The following is an 18,209-nucleotide window of genomic DNA, read 5'->3' as shown; positions in this document are numbered from 1 at the left end:
GGGACTCTCAAGAGTCTTCTCCAACACCACAGTTCAAAAGCATCATTTCTTCGGCACTCAGCTTTCTTTATAGTCCAACTCTCACATCTGTACATGACTACTGGAAAAACCATAGCCTTGACTAGGCGGACCTTTGTTGGCAAAGTAATGTCTCTGCTTTTTAATATGCTGTCTAGATTGGTCATAACTTTCCTTCCAAGGAGTAAGCATCTTTTAATTTCATGGCTGCAATCACCATCTGCAGTGATTTTGGAGCCCAAAAAATAAAGTCAGTCACTGTTTCCACTGTTTCTGCATCTAATTGCCATGAAGTGATTGGACCAGATGCCATGATCTTTGTTTTCTGAATGTTGAGCTTTAAGCCAACTTTTCCACTCTCCTCTTTCACTTTCATCAAGAGGCTCTTTAGTTCTTCACTTTCTGCCATAAGGGTGGTGTCATCTGCATATCTGAGGTTATTGATATTTCTCCCGGCAATCTTTATTCCAGCTTGTGCTTCCTCCAGCCCAGCGTTTCTCATGATGTACTCTGCATATAAGTTAAATAAGCAGGGTGACAGTATACAGCCTTGAGGTACTCCTTTTTCTATTTGGAACCAGTCTGTTGTTCCATGTCCAGTTCTAGCTGTTGCTTCCTGACCTGCATACAGTTTTTCAAGAGGCAGGTCAGGTGGTCTGGTATTCCCATCTCTTGAAGAATTTTCCATAGTTTATTGTGATCCACATAGTCAAAGGCTTTGGCATGGTCAATAAAGCAGAAATAGATGTTTTTCTGGAACTCTCTTGCCTTTTCGATGATCCAGCTGATGTTGGCAATTTGATCTCTGGTTCCTCTGCCTTTTCTAAAACCAACTTGAACATATGGAAGTTCCCGGTTCACATATTGCTGAAGCCTGGCTTGGAGAATTTTAAGCATTACTTTACTAGCGTGTGAGATGAGTGCAATTGTGCAATAGTTTGAGCATTCTTTGGCATTGCCTTTCTTTGGGATTGGAATGAAAACTGACTTTTCCAGTCCTGTGGCCCCTGCTGAGTTTTCCAAATTTGCTGGCATGTTGAGTGCAGCACTTTCACAGCATCATCTTTCAGGATTTGAAATAGCTCAACTGGAATTCCATCACCTTCACCAGCTTTGTTCGTAGTGATGCTTCCTAAGACCCACTTGACTTCACCTTCCAGGATGTCTGGCTCTAAGTGAGTGATCACACCATTGTGATTATCTGGGTCATGAAGATCTTTTTTGTCTAGTTCTTCTGTGTTTGGAATTAGCTTCCTGTGAATGCTGGTATTTTGACCTCTCCCCAGGAATCACAGATATTCTTAATGGTATATAGAATAGTGAATCTTTTTTAGAAGGTTTTCAATTAACTTTGCCCAGATTCATCAGAGGAATTGCTATCTGTGGCAACTATAGCTTTATAAAATATATTTCTTAAATAAGAAGACTTGAAAGTGGAAATTAGTCCTTTATCCACAACATTAGCAGGCATGAAAATAACATTAAATTCATTGCACACCTCCATCAGAGCTCTTGGGTGACCAAGTGCATTGTCAATGAGCAATGCCAATATTCTGTAAAGAATCTTTTCTTCTTGAGCAGAAGTTCTTAACAATAGGCTTAAGATACTCTATAAAACCATGTTGTAAACAGATGTGCCGTCATTCAGACTTTGTTGTTCCATTTATACAGCACAGGCAGAGTAGATTTAGCATCATTCTTAAAGACACTAGGATTTTTGGAATGGTCAATGAACATTGACTTCAATTTAAAGTCATCAGCTGCAGTAACCTCTAACAAGAGTCAGCCTGTCCTTTGAAGCTAGGCATTGACTTCTCCTCTCTAGCTATGAATGACATCATCTTCCAAGAGAAGGCTGTTTCATCTCCATGGAAAATCTGTTGTTTAGTGTGAAAGTGTTAGTTGCTCAGTTGCGTCTGACTCTTTGTGACTCTGTGGACTGTAGCACACCAGGCTCCTCTGTCCATGGAATTCTACAGGCAAGAATACTGGAGTGTGTTTGCCATTCCCTTCTTCAGGGGCTCTCCAGGGATTGAACCCAGGTCTCCTGCATTGCAGACAGATTCTTTGCCGTCTAAGCCACCAGGGAAGCCCATTGTTTAGTGTAGCCACCTTCATTAATGATCTTAGCTAGATCTTCTGGATAACTTGCCACAGCTTCTATATCAACACTTGCTGCTTCACCTTGTACTTTTATGTTATGGAGATGACTTCTTTCCTTAAACCTTATGAACCAACCTCTGCATGCTTCAGACTTTTCTTTTTAAACTTCCTCACCTCTCTTAGTCTTCACAGAATTGAAGAGAGTTGGGGCCTTACTCCGAATTAGGCTTTGGCTGAAAGGATTATTGTAGCTGGTTTGATCATCTATCCAGACCACTAATACTTTCTCCATGTGAGCAATAACGCTTGTTTGGCTTGCTTGTCATTCATGTGTTTGATGGAGTAACACTTTTAATTTACTTCAATAACTTTTTCTTTGCATTTACAGCTTGGCTGCCTGGCACAAGAGGCCTAGTCCATCTCAGTTTTCAACATGCCTTCCTTGCTAATAAAGCGTAATCATTTCTAGCTTTTGATTTAAAGTGAGAGACATGTGCACTTTTGACTTGAAAACTTAGAGGCATTGTAGGTTATTAATTGACCTGGTTTCAATATTGTTGTGTCTCAGGGAATAGGGAGGCCTGCGAAGGGGAAGAGAGATGGGGGAACAGCTAGTTAGTGGAGCAGTGAGAACATACATTTATTAAGTTCACCATCATTATATGGGCATGGTTCTGGGGCTCTAAAACAATTACAGTAGTAACCTCCAAAATCACAGATCACCAAATATAATAATAATGAAAATGTGTGTGTGTGTGAGTCGCTTAGCCGTGTCTGACTCTTGGCAACCCCATGGACTGTAGCCCCCCAGGCTCCTCTGTCCATGGGATTCTCCAGGCAAGAATACTGGAGCGGGTTGCCATTTCCTTCTCCGATTTTAAGAAATAAGTAATCCAAAAAGGTAGAACCAATTGCAAAATACAGGACTTTAAGAAAAATAATAAACATTAAATATTTCATAGTATTTTGAGATGGAGTAGACCTTAGATATTCTTTAGACAAGCCATTAGTTTTATCAATAGAGAAACTGAATAAATTCAGCAAAGATTGCATTAATTAAGTCTTCTTCTCAACTAAACACCGTTTCTCTAGCCCTCTATTTTTCTTATTATTTATTTAGATCCCAATTAGAAAATTCTAAGTTTATTTTTATTTTAACATCTTGTTTAATTTGATCTAAAGACTTTTCAGGTCTTTTAATGGCTGATTCTGTCATACTTGCTATATGCTAATTAAATTTTTAGATTACATGACCTTCAAGGTTATTATTCAAGTCTTTATAATAGAATTATTAAACTAGACTTCATAGAGGACAGAACTCACTAGTAACCTTATGATGTACAATTCAGCTTCTGTTAAACATAGTATTATTCAATTAAATACAAATCCTCAAAATTATATTAGTTTCCAGCTCCCATTTTTATCATGTCTACAAAGATGATTTAGTTTGCTAGGTTGAGTCTCTGATTTTGGGGGAGTGATAACAGTGATAGGTTAAATATTTTTTTTAATTATTATTATTGTAGGATTGGATTCTTGAAGCTCAGAAAACAAAACTATTGAATGTGTCTAGGGATTAGTCTCTTATAATCTCTTTTCCTTGATTTTAATTCTGTTACTAGTGTTGATCCTACACACGCAAATTCAAGTCTCTTTTCTGTCCTCCCTCTCTTCATTCTGCCAAAATGATGTTTTTTTTCTTCCAAGATTTTTGATACTTTCCCTTTACTGATCAGTTTCTTTCTGTTCAGAATTGGATCTAGAACAGTTTCTCCTAGAAATGTCTCTATTTTGTTATGCTAGAGTCAGAATAGCAAAAGAGCACAGACCTTGAAGCCCAAGGGAATGGAATCACATTCTTGCCCCACCACCCCTGTAGCTGTGTGACCTCAGGTAAATCACTTTCCTCTTTCCTCAGCTTCAGAATGGGGAATAGTGATCGTGCTGTATGTATGTATCTTCATAGAGTGGTTGAGGACCAAATCAGTTCATATATGTCATTTGCAAGCAATGTTACCTGGAACCTAGTAAGTACTAGAAATGTGTATATTGTTATCATATATGTAATGTATATATAATGAAAAAGTATGAACAATTGTGAGAATTATCAAAATGTGACACACAGACACAAAATGAGCAAGCACTGTTGGAAAAATGGTGCCAATAGACTTTCTCAAGGCATGGTTACCACACACCTTCAACTTGTGAAGGATACGGTAAACTGAAGTGCAGTAAATGAGGGAAGCCTGTAGGCAGTACACCCTGTAAGTTTAGAGTGGCCGTGTGAGGCTCTAGGAGCAGAAGTTAGGAGTGCTAGCCCCATGCTTGAGTGACTTGAGATTCCTGTGTCATCTCTGGCCTTGTTTCTTTATCTCCAGAATGGTGGCAGTGAATGAACTGATTTCCTTCTAGCTCAAAATCTGTAGTTCTTTCCAGAATCTGTAGCTCCTAGCTATTTTCCGTTAGTAGGAGCTTCATGTTTTGTTGATTAATACTTACTTCATGCATATTGTACCTGCTTATTTAGTCCTCTTGCTTTTTTAGTATAAATTACACTTCAGGTTGAGCAAGTGGTTGCCTCTTAGTTTCTGTGAGGATTGGTTCCAGGACCCCTGCACAGATACCAAAGTCTTCAGATACTCAAGTCTCTTATATAAAATGATGTAGTATTTGTATATGGCTTACACACATCCTCCTATGTACTTTAAATTACCTCTAGATTATTTTTTAATACCTAATACAATATAAATGCTATGTAAATATGATACAAATGCTACGTAAATTACATATATTGTTGCCTGCTCATGATAAATTTTTGTTTTTGCAGTGTCAGTTATTTGTTATCTATCTTCTTTCATTTTGTATTTTGTTTATTTGGATCCTTTCTCCTTTGCTTTTGATGAGCTTGGCCAGAGGTTTATTGATTTTGTTTACCCTTTCAGAAAACCCACTCTTGGTTTTACAAGTTACATTTTGGGGACTTTTTGGAATTCTCTTCTCACCCCCTGAATGTTTTCAGTCAGAGGTTGTTTGAATCCTTGGATGTAGAAACCAAGGATATGGAGGGCCAGCTCTATTTTTTAATTTTTGTTTTCTCAGTTCATCTCTGCTAATGGGTGCTGACTGAAACTTAAGTCTTATAACTTCTCATCTGAAAGAACTCATCCTTTTGTCCATGATACTGTACAGTTCACTCTGTGTTCAGGAATAATGCTGATCCTAACCGCGTGCCCTCATTTAATGTGGCCTGTTTTGTAATGGTTCAGACAAGAAGGAAAAAGAAATTTAAAAAAAATTCTTTTGTTTCTGAAAGGGACATAAATTCTGATGTCATTTAATAAAATAAGTTACCTGCAAAAATAAATACTATTGATAACAAGTGGGACTTGAGGGATTTGTTGGCTTCTCATTTAATGACAAATAATTCTGGAGAAAATGCACAATCTTAGATGATAGCCGACTTTTCTGAGTAATGGACTCTAGAAAATCACAGGAAAACCCCCCAAGTCAATGAACAGAAAAGGCTTATTGTGTAACTGATTTGGGGAAATGTGAAAGCATTTGTGACTGTGCTCAACGGCCTTGGTGTGGGATTCAAGGCAAGACCCACTCTAGACCATTATTTTCTTTTTTCTTTTTTTTTATTTTCTTTTTTTAAACAACTTATTTATGTATTTTAATTGGAGGAAAATTACAATATGTTGATATATTTTTTTGCCATATATCAACATGAATCAGCCACAGGTATACATGTGTCTCCCTCATCCTTAACCTCCCCTCCCACACCCTTCCCCACCCTAGCCCTCTGGGTTGTTCCAGAGCATGGGCTTTGGGTGCCCTGCTAGACCATTATTTTCTGAAGATCTGAGTTGTGGCCCAGGTTATAGTATACTGCCGAACCTCACCATGAGAAGAATTTGCAATAAACCAGAAATGTACCATTTTTACCCTTGTACAAAATTAGGGTTTGCCAATAACTGGAAATTGTTCTAAATCATGGCGTGTTTTGTTTTGGCTTAAAAATAGATGTATGTGTCTCTGTGTGTATTTATATATGTATATGTATGCATATGTATATATATTTGTATACATGCATACACACATACTACAATTTCATTGTCTGAAAAAAAGTGCAGCTATAAAAGCAATGTGATGAGTTTTAAAGGGTCTTTTTGTACCAAAGAGATGCCTTAGAAGGTTAAAGAAAATTTTTTTAAAGAAAAAGCAATTAGAGTAAACTTTGAACTATGTTAGTATATAGGTGATTGAAGTGAAAAATATAAATTAAATATTAAGGAAAACAAAAAAAGCTTCAAGTATGTCTTTTTGTGGTTCAAAACATGTAGGGTCACCATCAGAGATTTTAATTTTCTTAATGTGGAGAGGATTACCTGTTGGCAATTCTTTTGAAAGCTCCTCCTGACATTGAGAACCCCCACTGAGGGTAGGCTTGGTTTCCTACAAATCGATAGAATGTATAGTGCTGGGGTGGAATGCTGGGCAGGGCAACCCTTCACTTCTCACCCAGCACACAGTTTATTTGTGTGGTTTATGTACAAATGTTATGAGTGAAACCTCTTTCTGAAAGTAACAGTTAGTCACTTAGAGAGTTAGAGGTGAGAAGTAGAATTGTTCTGCACGTGGCCAACTACTTAAAACTTAGATGAGTTTGCATTTTGATGAGTTAAGGAAGCAAAACTAGAGTTGAGCTTTTACACTTCTTGTGCGGATGTGTTTTGTTACTGTGGTTTCCTTGCATGATCAGTTGATTTAATCACACACAGGACCATAGAGTCCATCTGTATGTAGTTGAATGATGTGCTGGGAAGCCCTTGATAACTTTCATGTTTTGTTAAGTCTGTGTAATACTGCTTTAAGTCTCTCTTTTAATCATTCAAAAGCTAAATAATTACATCAGTTCTCATAAGATTTTCCAGTGATGAATTCTATATTAGTTGCATGACTGGCTCACTTTCTTCGAATTTTTTTTGTTACTAAATCTTAATAAATTGTAACTTGGGAAGCTTTAAAACTGCCTTAGTTTTCTAATTTTTTATATTCCTGTTCAAGTGTAATTAAGTTGATGGGAATATGTTGGAAAGTGATTAAAATTTTGTGGAAAGGCGATAGTCTTTGATGTAGTGAGAAAACACAGTTATTAATTATGCACATATGAGGTTGTCTTATGTTTGATTAATGGATATTACTCAATGCCAGCTTTTATGTAATTAATGATTTTATCTCTTTGATTTGACTAAATACCAGTGTAAGACAAGGCTTAGGGATTAAAAAACCATGAAGATTACAGGCGAGATATTATTGATAAGAATTATGATAAAAATCATCTGTTTATACTTAGGAAGTTAAGTAGGTTCATATTAGCTGTAATAATGACTCAAGGAAATTTAGTTTAAGATTAAAGCCCATTCTTTCAGCTATTACAAACTTGTAGAGATAATTCAGCTATTTGCAATTTTTTTCCCCTTTAGCAATAATTCTTCTTTGTATTTGGATAGGTTAATGCAAATTTTTGGTTCATATTTTTGAAATAGCAGCTCACCAAAAAGAGAGTGCACGTGAGTCAGAGTGCCTGGTGGAAATGGGTCAATGAGGGAACAGGTAGACATAAATGTTTGCTTTTGGTTATTTCCATGTTATCAGTAGAGTATTTCTTTCATATTTTTAATTCTGAATAAAGTGAAGTTGCTCAGTCATGTCCGACTCTTTGCGACCCCATGGACTGTAGCCTACCAGGTTTCTCCGTCCATGGGATCTTCCAGGCAAGAGTACTGGAGTGGATTGCTATTTCCTTCTCCAAGGATTTTAATTTTGAAGTATACCTTAAATCATGTACTACTACTACTTACTGTTTTTGTTTTTTTTTTTAAAGCACTGCACTTACAGACATCCTTCAAGGTTTTTCTCATGTATTCTTCACTCTTTTATATACTTTTCACAGGAGAGCTCACCTGCTCTAGTGGTTTCTGTGTGGTGACACTCAAAGCTATTCCTCAGTGTTTCCAAGTTGCTAATTATGTTAACTTTCTATTGCCCTGTAACAAATTAACACAAATTTAGTGGCTTAAAACATTACCCATTTATAACCTCACAGTTCCTTAGGTCAGAAGCCTGGAATGGCTAAGCCAGACTCTCTGGCCCGCCTAGGCTCTTATCTGAAGGCTCTGGAAAGAATCAACTTCCGAGATGCCCTTGTTGGAAAAATTCAGTTCCTTATGGTTACAGGACTGAGGGTCCCTGTCTTCTTACTGGTTAATAGGGGGATCGTTCTCTGCAGCTCAGAGCCACGTTGGGGTTTTTCCTTGTGGGCCTCTTGATCTCAGTGTTAGACCCTCCCTCACATCAAATCCCTGAGGCTCAAATCTGTGAGTGCTGTGTCATCTGAGAACAGTCTTTGCTTTTAGAGGGCTTGAGTGATTAGGCGTCTAATTAATTAGTTAGGCCCACTCACATAGTTTCACTGTTTTAGGTCAATTGATTAGTAACTTCAATTGCTTCTGCAAAATTCCTTTTGCCATATAAGGACATATCATGGTAGTGACACCTTCATGGGGTAAAGGTCATGAAGGCCATCTTAGAATCCTCTCTACACACTAATGGGCGTTTCTGCTTAGATTTCATGATGTTATTTAAAATGTTCAGAAGCAGCTTTACCTTTCCCTTCATATATCTCCAAATCCTAAATTCCTTAGTTACTTGTTCTTCTCATTATGTAGAATCTTGAAGTCCTTTATTCTTTCACCTTACTCTTTACACCCAAGTCTTGTCATCTTGACCCCTGAAATATTTCTTGTGTGAATTCTGTTTTCTTTCTTGCTGTATAGTCTTTGCCACACATAAAGATTTCTCTTAAAGTACTGGGGAACTGTCTGCCGTTAATTCATAAAATGTTTTTATTGATTTTGATGTTTCTTGTGAAAACTTGTGGAAGTCTGACAGTAATTGCATGAATTTGCCAATGAGTCTTGTCCTGTGCTTGCAGATTTTTCACATACTTTATGGCAAAAGTTTTATTTTTTTATTGCATAGATAATAATTATTAGATAATAATAGTAAATATTATATTTATTGCATGGGGGTTATTGCATAATCATTAACAGATAAGGTCTCATTTAAAATCTTTGAATCATAATTAATGACAGTACTATATATATTTTTGAAAGTCAAATTATATATTTTATATATGCTGTATTTTGTTTTAAAGTCAACATTTACATTGAAATTAGGATAAACTTTCCAAATTTGCTATTCTTTTATTTATTAACTACATATTGATCTTTACTACATATACCCTTGCTAAGTGTGGGCACTGTGGTTGGAAACAAGCTTGATTTGTTGCCTTAATAGATATAGAACTTACATTCTGGAGAAGACAGACAATAAACCATTAATGACACAGTTAACTAAGGGTCGCATGTGCTTTGCAGAAGACTTGTGGCAAGCTCAGCTGACACTTATCTGACCAAGTCTAGGTTATCAGGGATGGGTTGCTGGAGTAGGTGACATTTAGGCTGAGTTCCAAAAGATGAATAGGCATTCATACCCTTGATAAAGATGGAGGTAATAGACTATGCCAAAGCCTTTGACTATGTGGATCACAATAAACTATGGAAAATTCTTCAAGAGATGGGAATACCAGACCACCTGACCTGCCTCTTGAAAAACCTGTATGCAGGTCAGGAAGCAACAGCTAGAACTGGACATGGAACAACAGACTGGTTCCAAATAGGAAAAGGAGTACGTCAAGGCTGTATATTGTCACCCTGCTTATTTAACTTATATGCAGAGTACATCATGAGAAACGCTGGGCTGGAGGAAGCACAAGCTGGAATAAAGATTGCAGGGAGAAATATCAATAACCTCAGATATGCAGATGACACCACCCTTATGGCAGAAAGTGAAGAAAAACTAAAGAGCCTCTTGATGAAAGTGAAACAACAGAGTGAAAAGGTTGGCTTAAAGCTCAACATTCAGAAAACTAAGATCATGGCATCCAGTCCCATCACTTCATGGCAAATAGATGGGGAAACAGTGGCTGACTTTATTTTTTTGGGCTCCAAAATCACTGCAGATAGTGACTGCAGCCATGAAATTAAAAGACACTCCTTGGAAGGAAAGTTATGACCAATCTAGACAGCATATTAAAAAGCAGAGACATTACTTTGCCAACAAAGGTCCGCCTAGTCAAGGCTATGGTTTTTCCAGTGGTCAGTATGGATGTGAGAGTTGGACCATAAAGAAAGCTGAGCGCTGAAGAATTGATGCTTTTGAACTGTGGTGTTGGAGAAGACTCTTGAGAGTCCCTTGGACTGCAAGGAGATCCAACCAGTCCATCCTAAAGGAGATCAGTCCTAGGTGTTCATTGGAAGGACTGATGCTGGCTGAAACTGGCCTCCTGATGCAAAGAGCTGACTCATTGGAAAAGACTGATGCAGGGATTGGAGGAGGAGAAGGGGACAACAGAAGATGAGATGGTTGGATGGCATCACCGACTCAATGGACATGAGTTTGGGCAGACTCCGGGAGTTGTTGATGGACAGGGAGGCCTGGCGTGCTGCAGTCCATGGGGTGGCAAAGACTCGGACACGACTGAGAGACTAAACTGAACTAAACTGAATAGCATTCTGGACAAAGAGATAAGCACTTGCAAAGGTGCTGAGGTGATAAGACCCAGAGGGCTTGGGAAGAAGGGCAGGGTGGATAGGAAAAGGGAGTGAAAGGAGCAGGATGAGATGGGGACTAGATAAAGCAGTTTTTTGAAAGGTACAAACTGGAATAGATTTTTTTTTTTTTTTTAAAGATGGAATTTTTTATTATCACAGACATTTTTACCCAGATGAGTATTTATAGCAGAAAAATGACTACTTGCACAGAGTTTAGCAGTTTGGAGGTTAGCGGTAGATAATAGGAGTACAATTGCTTCTAGTTAGACAGATAACTATAATACAATAGACTTACTTGTGAAGCTAAACTCATAATTGGTCTCATAATTGGAATAGATTTTTAAAAGATAGTGTTGTTACAGTGTACATTAGATACTGGGAAGGTCAAGTTTTTGGTAATTAGGTAAATTGGATTATACTGACTGATTTCTCCTAAGAAATTAACTAAAAATTCTGGATAAAGAAAAATGTTTTCAGAAAAGTATTATGGCACTGATAAGATGATAAGAACTGTCAGGGTAAACTGTTAAGTGAAAGTTAGAACTTCTGTTAACTTAATTGTTGAAGTTGCTTTTGCCCTGATGAACCTAGCTGACTTGAGTGTTGATTTCCATAGTCCTGACCAGGGTGGGGAGTCAAACAGGAGACACTCCCGTGAAGCTGGTGCTCCCTCCCACCTTAGGTGTTTAGAGAGAACCGGAAGTGAACCCCACTCATTCCTCTTCCCTGAGAGTCTGAGCGGAGCCCTGAGCTTTAGGCTCAGAAGCTCAGACCTGCTCAGATGGGCCAAACTCAGATTACCTTCTTGTTGCTGCTGTTTAGGCACTTAGTCTTGTCTGACTGTTTTGTAACATGGACTGTGGTCCACCAGGTTCCTCTCTCCCTGGGATTTCCCAGGCAAGAATACTGGAGTGGGTTGCCATTTCCTCCTCCAGGGGGTCGGGTATCAAAGCCCTGTCTCCTCCATTGGCAGGTGGGTTCTTTACCACTGAACCACCAGGGAAGCCCTCATATTGCCTGGATTATGTTAAAAAAAATCAGCAACCCAAAAACTCTCAAGCCGTGAAATCAGTTTTTGGTGGTTCTTAACTGGGCATGCCTCTTAAATATTCAGCAGAAGCGAATGTATACTCTCACTGGATTGTTACTTCCTTGTCTTCAACCTCAGCTTAGTCCCACAAATAATTATACAGGCTTAATAGACAGTTTAAGTCAAAAATGATAAAACATACAAGGAAACAGCACCAACAAAAGAAAAAAAAAAAAGGAAACTGCCTTCAGCACAAGCAGGTTTGCAAAGACTTCACATATCAGAATTATCAGACGTGAATTACAGAGTAACTATACTTGCAGTGTTTATTAAACACAGACACGTTTGGGACTACTACTTGGCCCTTGAAAGTACAGACATGACCTAGCAGTATAGAAGAGAGAACGGTGGGAGGGAGGTCATTGTGGAGGTGTGCTATGGTGCAGGCAACAGTTAATGAGGTGATGGTTTGGGCAGCTTGCAACGTGGAGACTGGAAGAAAGACAAGTAGGCATTCCCTGGAAACTTCTTATTTGACTGAATATCTGAGAGGAGCTGTGCTCTAGCTTTTATTTAAAGAGTTTTGAGGGGAGGAAAACATGATGAATTAAGATTTTGGTAAATTAGTTTGAGATAATTAAATTTTTCATGTGTTTTGATTGGTCTTTGGTTTGGAAATAAAAAATTATTAAATTTGTCACATATGATGCCAACCAATGCTTTTTGGTTCCTGGAAAGAAAGCCATAAACAGCTAATTATCTGATTTTGAATAAATTATTTGTATTTGAAGAGAATTCTTAGTGTTTTGAGGTACACTGTATTATGTATGAGTTTCTTTCGGGTTAGATCAAAGTTAATTAGCTCCCAAAGAGTTAATTAGATTCACTTATAAGTTACTACCCTCATCTTCAATTCTGTCAGAGAAATTTCTCTTTGTGTCTCTGATTGCTTATCATCTAATTAGCATTTTTTTAAAAAAGCCAGTTGAATTGAATATGAACTTTTGAAAGATAAATGCGAAGGGCCCCCCTCTGACCCCAGCCTCTTGTCTATCTGAACAACTTGAGCTGGTGGCTCTGTTGGTCGCATATGTGAGAGACAGCAGATGGTTGTAAAGATTTAAAATCTTGAGCACATGGCCACGAGTTGCTGTGCTTCGGAGTCGGTCAAGATGCTGGCCACATGTAGTGAGTGGTCGTACATGGGACAAGATGCTGCGCCCCAGGCTCCCACAGTCTGATGGCTGCCGTGCCTTTTCCATCCCTGAGTCCTAACACCTCTTCCCCTTCGGTTGTTTTTTAGGTTGTGTGTTTTATTGTTTTTTGGAGAGAGAGAGAGAGTGTGTGTGTTTGTGTGTGTGTGTGTGTGTGTGTGTGTTTTAGAGAAGGCATTCTTTCAGCTGTGGATTGTAAGAATCTGTGACCAAGTGGTTTTGAAAAGGGAAAAAAACCAGACCTGCGTTTCTTTTTTCAGGTGCTATGGATGTCGGTTACCGAGTGCAGTCAGACGGGCTAACTGGAATTGCTTTGCAGTGAAAGCCTGTGCTGTACTGACTTGCTCCGTCGTGTCTGACTCTTTGTGACCCCAGGGACTGCAGCCCGCCAGGCTCCTCTGTCCATAGGGGATTCTCCAGAGAGGAATACTGGAGTGGATTGCCTCGCCCTCCTCCAGGGGCTCTTCCCAACCCAGGGATCGAACCCAGGTCTCCTGCATTGCGGGCAGATTCTTTACCAGCTGAGCTATGAGGGAAGCCCAGTGAAAGCCTTAGGTCCTTTGTTTAGTAGCCTGACCTGCTTCTGGCAGATTCCCGATTACTCACAGGTAGGGTTCATAGCTAGTTTTTAGGTCATTCCCAGAAGAGCTCAGTTTTTACTTGGTTTATTTTTTCCTGTGGAAAGCTATCCATTCAAAGCTGTGATTGTGAAAACTGTGATTAGATTACAGATAGTGACTCTTGTGTCAAGTCCTTGCATCTGACTTCTGATAAAAAAAAAAAAATACAATCCTCATGTGATGGATAGAAGTACAAGTATGAGGCAGAGGGAAATAAATGTGTTTTCCGGAGCCAGGGTGGAGTGGAAACACCAGTTTGTGGAAGCAGAAACTCCCATTTCATGTGATGAAGAAATGCTTGTGGCATGCGGGACAGATGGAGTGTGAAATAGGGTCAGGAAAAGAGGTACCCAGGGACTGTGGTTTTAAAGTGCAATTTCAGAAGGAATGCACGCTGACTTCTGGATTTCAGACTCTTTGGCATTCTGAGGAAAGAAAGGACTTTAATTGGTCTGGCTTTTTTCCTTTAATCACAAAGTCAGGACAGAGTCATTCTGCAAGCTGCTCCCTCGTTTTCTTTCTCATTGCCCATCAGGAACAGGCACTTTCTACACAGACAGGGGGTTTCCTTTTTTGAAATCAAAAGTTTAAATTGGCATGGCCAGAAAGATCTAGGGTCATAATTTTCCTTAATGAGGCTTATGGAAGGAATTGTTAAGTGAACCTCCTGAGGAACAGAAACGTTCAAGCAACTTTTGTCAAATGATTGTTAGCCAAACTAGTCAGTTGTACATTGGGTTGGAATGAGTGTTTTTCGACACAGTTGGAGAGATCTGGACCCCTGCAGGCCCTTGACTTCCTTTCCAGGTGCTGCTTTGCTACGTTCTGCCTGGAGGGATAACCTCTCTGGCTTGGAGATAAAGTCACTTAACTGCATTGATGGATCTTATGATCAGTTCCTACCATACAGGTTCTGGGTTCCTCTCAGGAGATGATCTTACATCTTTATTGAGAAGGTTGAGACCATCTTGCATTAACCACCTCATCTCTTGCTAACTATAGATCATCACTTATTTCTTTTCTTCATTCTTCACTCTCAGAACTTCTTTCTCTTTGTTCATCCCAGACTTTATCTTCTCCAGCTTTCATTTCTTAGCTGTTTCTCTCTCCTGGCTTTCATTCTCCTCCCTTTTCTCATTCTTGCCACTTATTTTCTTCTGCCTACATACGTGGTAAGACCTCTCCTTTCCTTTAAAAAAAATCTTTTCTCCACTCTGTATCTCTGCTGCTTTACCACTTGATCTCTTTCCTTCATCATCCGCTTGGTTGTTCAGTTGCTCAGTTGTGTCCGAATCTTTGCTACCCCATGGGTTGCAGCACACCAGGCTTCCCTGTCCTTCACTATCTTCTGGAGTTTGCTCAAACTCATGTCCATTGAGTCAGTGATGCCACTGAAACTGCCAATTAAAGAGAATTTAAATTTTGATTCATTTATCCAATGGATTTTCCTCTGTCATGGTCATCTTCCTTAGCCCCTCTGTGGCCTTGACAGAAATTTTACTTTTTTCATGAATCATCACTTACATTTTTTACTGTTCTTCAGTATACTCTAATGACTGTGTAACTGTATTCAGGGATGTACGTAGTTTACTTAAACCTTCAACTGTCATCATTTACAACATTTTTACATAAAACAACTTTAAATAACTATCTTTATGCATAATGTTTGCAGGCCTCTCCAATTATTTCCTTTACATCAGTTCAGTTCAGTTCAGTCGCTCAGTTGTGTCAGACTCTTTGCGGGGTTTTTGCGACCCCATGAATCGCAGCACGCCAGGCCTCCCTGTCCATCACAAACTCCGGAGTTTACTCAAACTCATGCCCATCGAGTCGGTGATGCCATCCAGCCATCTCATCTTCTGTCATCCCCTTCTCCTCCTGCTGCCCCCAATCCCTCCCAGCATCAGGGTCTTTTCCAATGAGTCAACTCTTCGCATCAGGTGGCCAAAGTGCTGGAGTTTCAGCATCAGTCCTTCCAATGAACACCTGGGACTAATCTCCTTTAGGATGGACTGGTTGGATCTCCTTGCAGTCCAAGGGACTCTCAAGAGTCTTCTCCAACACCACAGTTCAAAAGCATCAATTTTTCGGATTGATCCCTAGAAATCTAATTATTAGTTAAAACATACCTGGCATATCTGTAGAAGCAAGGACCACTGGCAGTTTATGATTTCACTTGATTTACAAGTTAACTCCACAGATAGCAAAGTGGGGAAGGAACAAACGTACAGCCACTGATGAGGATCACAAGGAGGGCTTGTGATCTAGTGAGTTGAATGACCTAGAACTCTCTCTGGGTTCTTATCTGCTGCCTAGTCAGTCCCCTTGTTTGAGGGAAAAGGTTGAAATTACCAGTAGACATTGTGTGTCTTAGCCATAGGTGCTCTATACTTAATAGTCTAAGGGTTTTTGTGTGTTTTGAAGGTATGAAGCTGAAAAGAACTAACACTGCCTTTGTGTAATACCTTATCAATGGAATAGTATTAATCATTGCTACTTACTTGTTTATTATTTTTCAAGTTCCAATTTTTCTCTTGCTGTTCCAAAATGCATTTAGCCTTTCCAATTCAGACTGTCTAAAAATTTTTCAACAGGTGCTAGTTAAATTAGATGTTTTTCCAAAAAAAAAAAAAAAATTCCTATTTCTAAATTTTTAGTTGCCAAGAATTGGGGAGGAGGGAAGGAAATGTGTATGGTTATAAAAGGGCTTCCCTCATAGCTCAGTCGGTAAAGAATCTGCCTGCAATGCAGGAGACCAGGTTCGATCCCTGGGTTGGGAAGATCCCCTGGAGAAGGAAATGGCAGCCCACTCCAGTATTCTTGCCTGGGAAATCCCAAGAACAGTGGAGCCTGGCAGAGTACAGTCCGTGGGGTCACAAGCGTCGGACGTGACTTAGCGACTAAACCAACAATAAAGGGGCAATCCAAGCAACCATCATTTTATTTTGTGATTTTTGATACTCTGATGTTTCTTGGTCTGTGACAAACCTGAAATCAGGTTGATATGTATAAGTATTACATTTCATCTAGATCTTTTTCATTAAGCTTCTCTACCATGAACAGAAGAAACAAACTTTTTTTAAAATTTCACTATTTACAAAGTTTTTTAAAATGTGAAATAATTTTCTTTTTTCTCTCCCTTTCAGCCATGAAGACTTTGAATTTATTTCAGGAACACGAATGCGCAAACTTGCCCGAGAAGGCCAGAAACCTCCTGAAGGTTTCATGGCTCCCAAGGCCTGGGATGTGCTGGTGGAGTACTACAAATCTTTGGAGAAGGCTTAAGCTGTTCACCCAGCCAGTTCACCTTTGACACCACACCGAATAACAAGAGGGGACCACGTAGTTACTGTTGGCATTTTTTTGTGGTGGTATCTGTCCAGACATGCATCCCCCAAACAGACCCCTTTCCTTAAGTATTAACAGCATCGTTTGGTCTGCCTTATGAGTTCTGTTTTGAACTAGTGTAACACACTCCTGGTTTTAATGTATCTTTTCCAACTTATTGTAGTTATATTCCTACAGTCCAGTTTTAAAACCTTGTCTTTTTGTATTATATTTATGCTTCTGTCTTATCATTTTTTCAAGCTCGTATATCAGTTGTAACCAATAGTATACACATTGAATCTCACTTTTCATGTCTTGAAAAAAGAAAAAAAGATCCACTAAACAATAAACTTGGCTAGGTCTTGTTTTGGGAATTTTACAAGACATCTGTAGAAATTAGATTTTTTTTTTTTTTTTCTGACAGTGAAAATATAAACTGCTTTCTTCTTTCCCCTCAGCTATTGATCTCTTAACTCTTATAATCTAAAGTATATTAATGTCTATGTAAACTCTGAATGAACTTTCTTGATTCAATAAAATTAAACTTTTTGGCTTCTTATTTATGTGATTTTTAAAAAATATTGTTATGTTTACACATACTTACCCTTCGTGTGAGAAAGTTTCTGGTGGAGAAAGGAATCTAATAATTAGTAGAATCGAATAATCAGTTCCAAGTACTGTTTCATAGTGAGTTTTTAAGTGGGAAAATAATGATGCATTCTCAATCCATCCAAAACCTCAGCCTCTTTTCCCAAATATCTCTCTAATATTCTTAAATACCTCAGATGGTGGTACTAGTAGTAGACCATGATGGAGGGATGTTAGGGTTTGCCCGTCAGTTTATCTGGAGTGGGGGACAACATATCAAGTTTGCTTTTGTAGAATATCCCAAATACTCGAGTCGTGGTTTCATGGTGGCAGTGATGGAGTCAAGATTCTGGGGGCAGTGAGTATGCAGTGGTGATGGCACCCATGGTATCGGGATCTCCTGGGCAGTATTATCCTATCTCAAATATTCCAGTGGAATGACCTTGGCTGAGTCCTCTGCCTCTAACTTCTCATTTCTGATCATTTTCTAAGCCTTATTCTCTTGCCTTTTCCATCAGTTCTGTAAGATACCCAGCAGTTTTCCTACATATTCCTTTGGTGCTTAAATTATCTGGAGTTCCTGTTTACCAAGAGCCCTGGTCATAACAGGTGGCAAGTGGAAAAAAAA

The 18,209-nt window shown here is 38.9% G+C and overlaps 1 protein-coding gene across 1 annotated transcript in view; it reads left to right on the top strand.

The window, feature by feature from the left end:
• The window catches only part of PAPSS1 (3'-phosphoadenosine 5'-phosphosulfate synthase 1), a 111,012-nt gene extending 93,460 nt beyond the window's left edge, over positions 1–17,552 (top strand). Inside the window, exon 12 of the mRNA XM_043438310.1 lies at positions 16,813–17,552. Coding sequence (XP_043294245.1) covers positions 16,813–16,951 — 139 coding nt within the window. The 3' untranslated portion in view covers positions 16,952–17,552. The remainder of the gene's footprint in view (positions 1–16,812) is intronic.
• The last annotated feature ends 657 nt before the right edge of the window (positions 17,553–18,209 follow it).

Source organism: Cervus canadensis, chromosome 19, assembly GCF_019320065.1.
Source record: "Cervus canadensis isolate Bull #8, Minnesota chromosome 19, ASM1932006v1, whole genome shotgun sequence".
NCBI lineage: Eukaryota > Metazoa > Chordata > Mammalia > Artiodactyla > Cervidae > Cervus > Cervus canadensis.
Note: the sequence above shows the minus strand (reverse complement) of the source record. Positions and strands in the feature narration are given on the sequence as shown.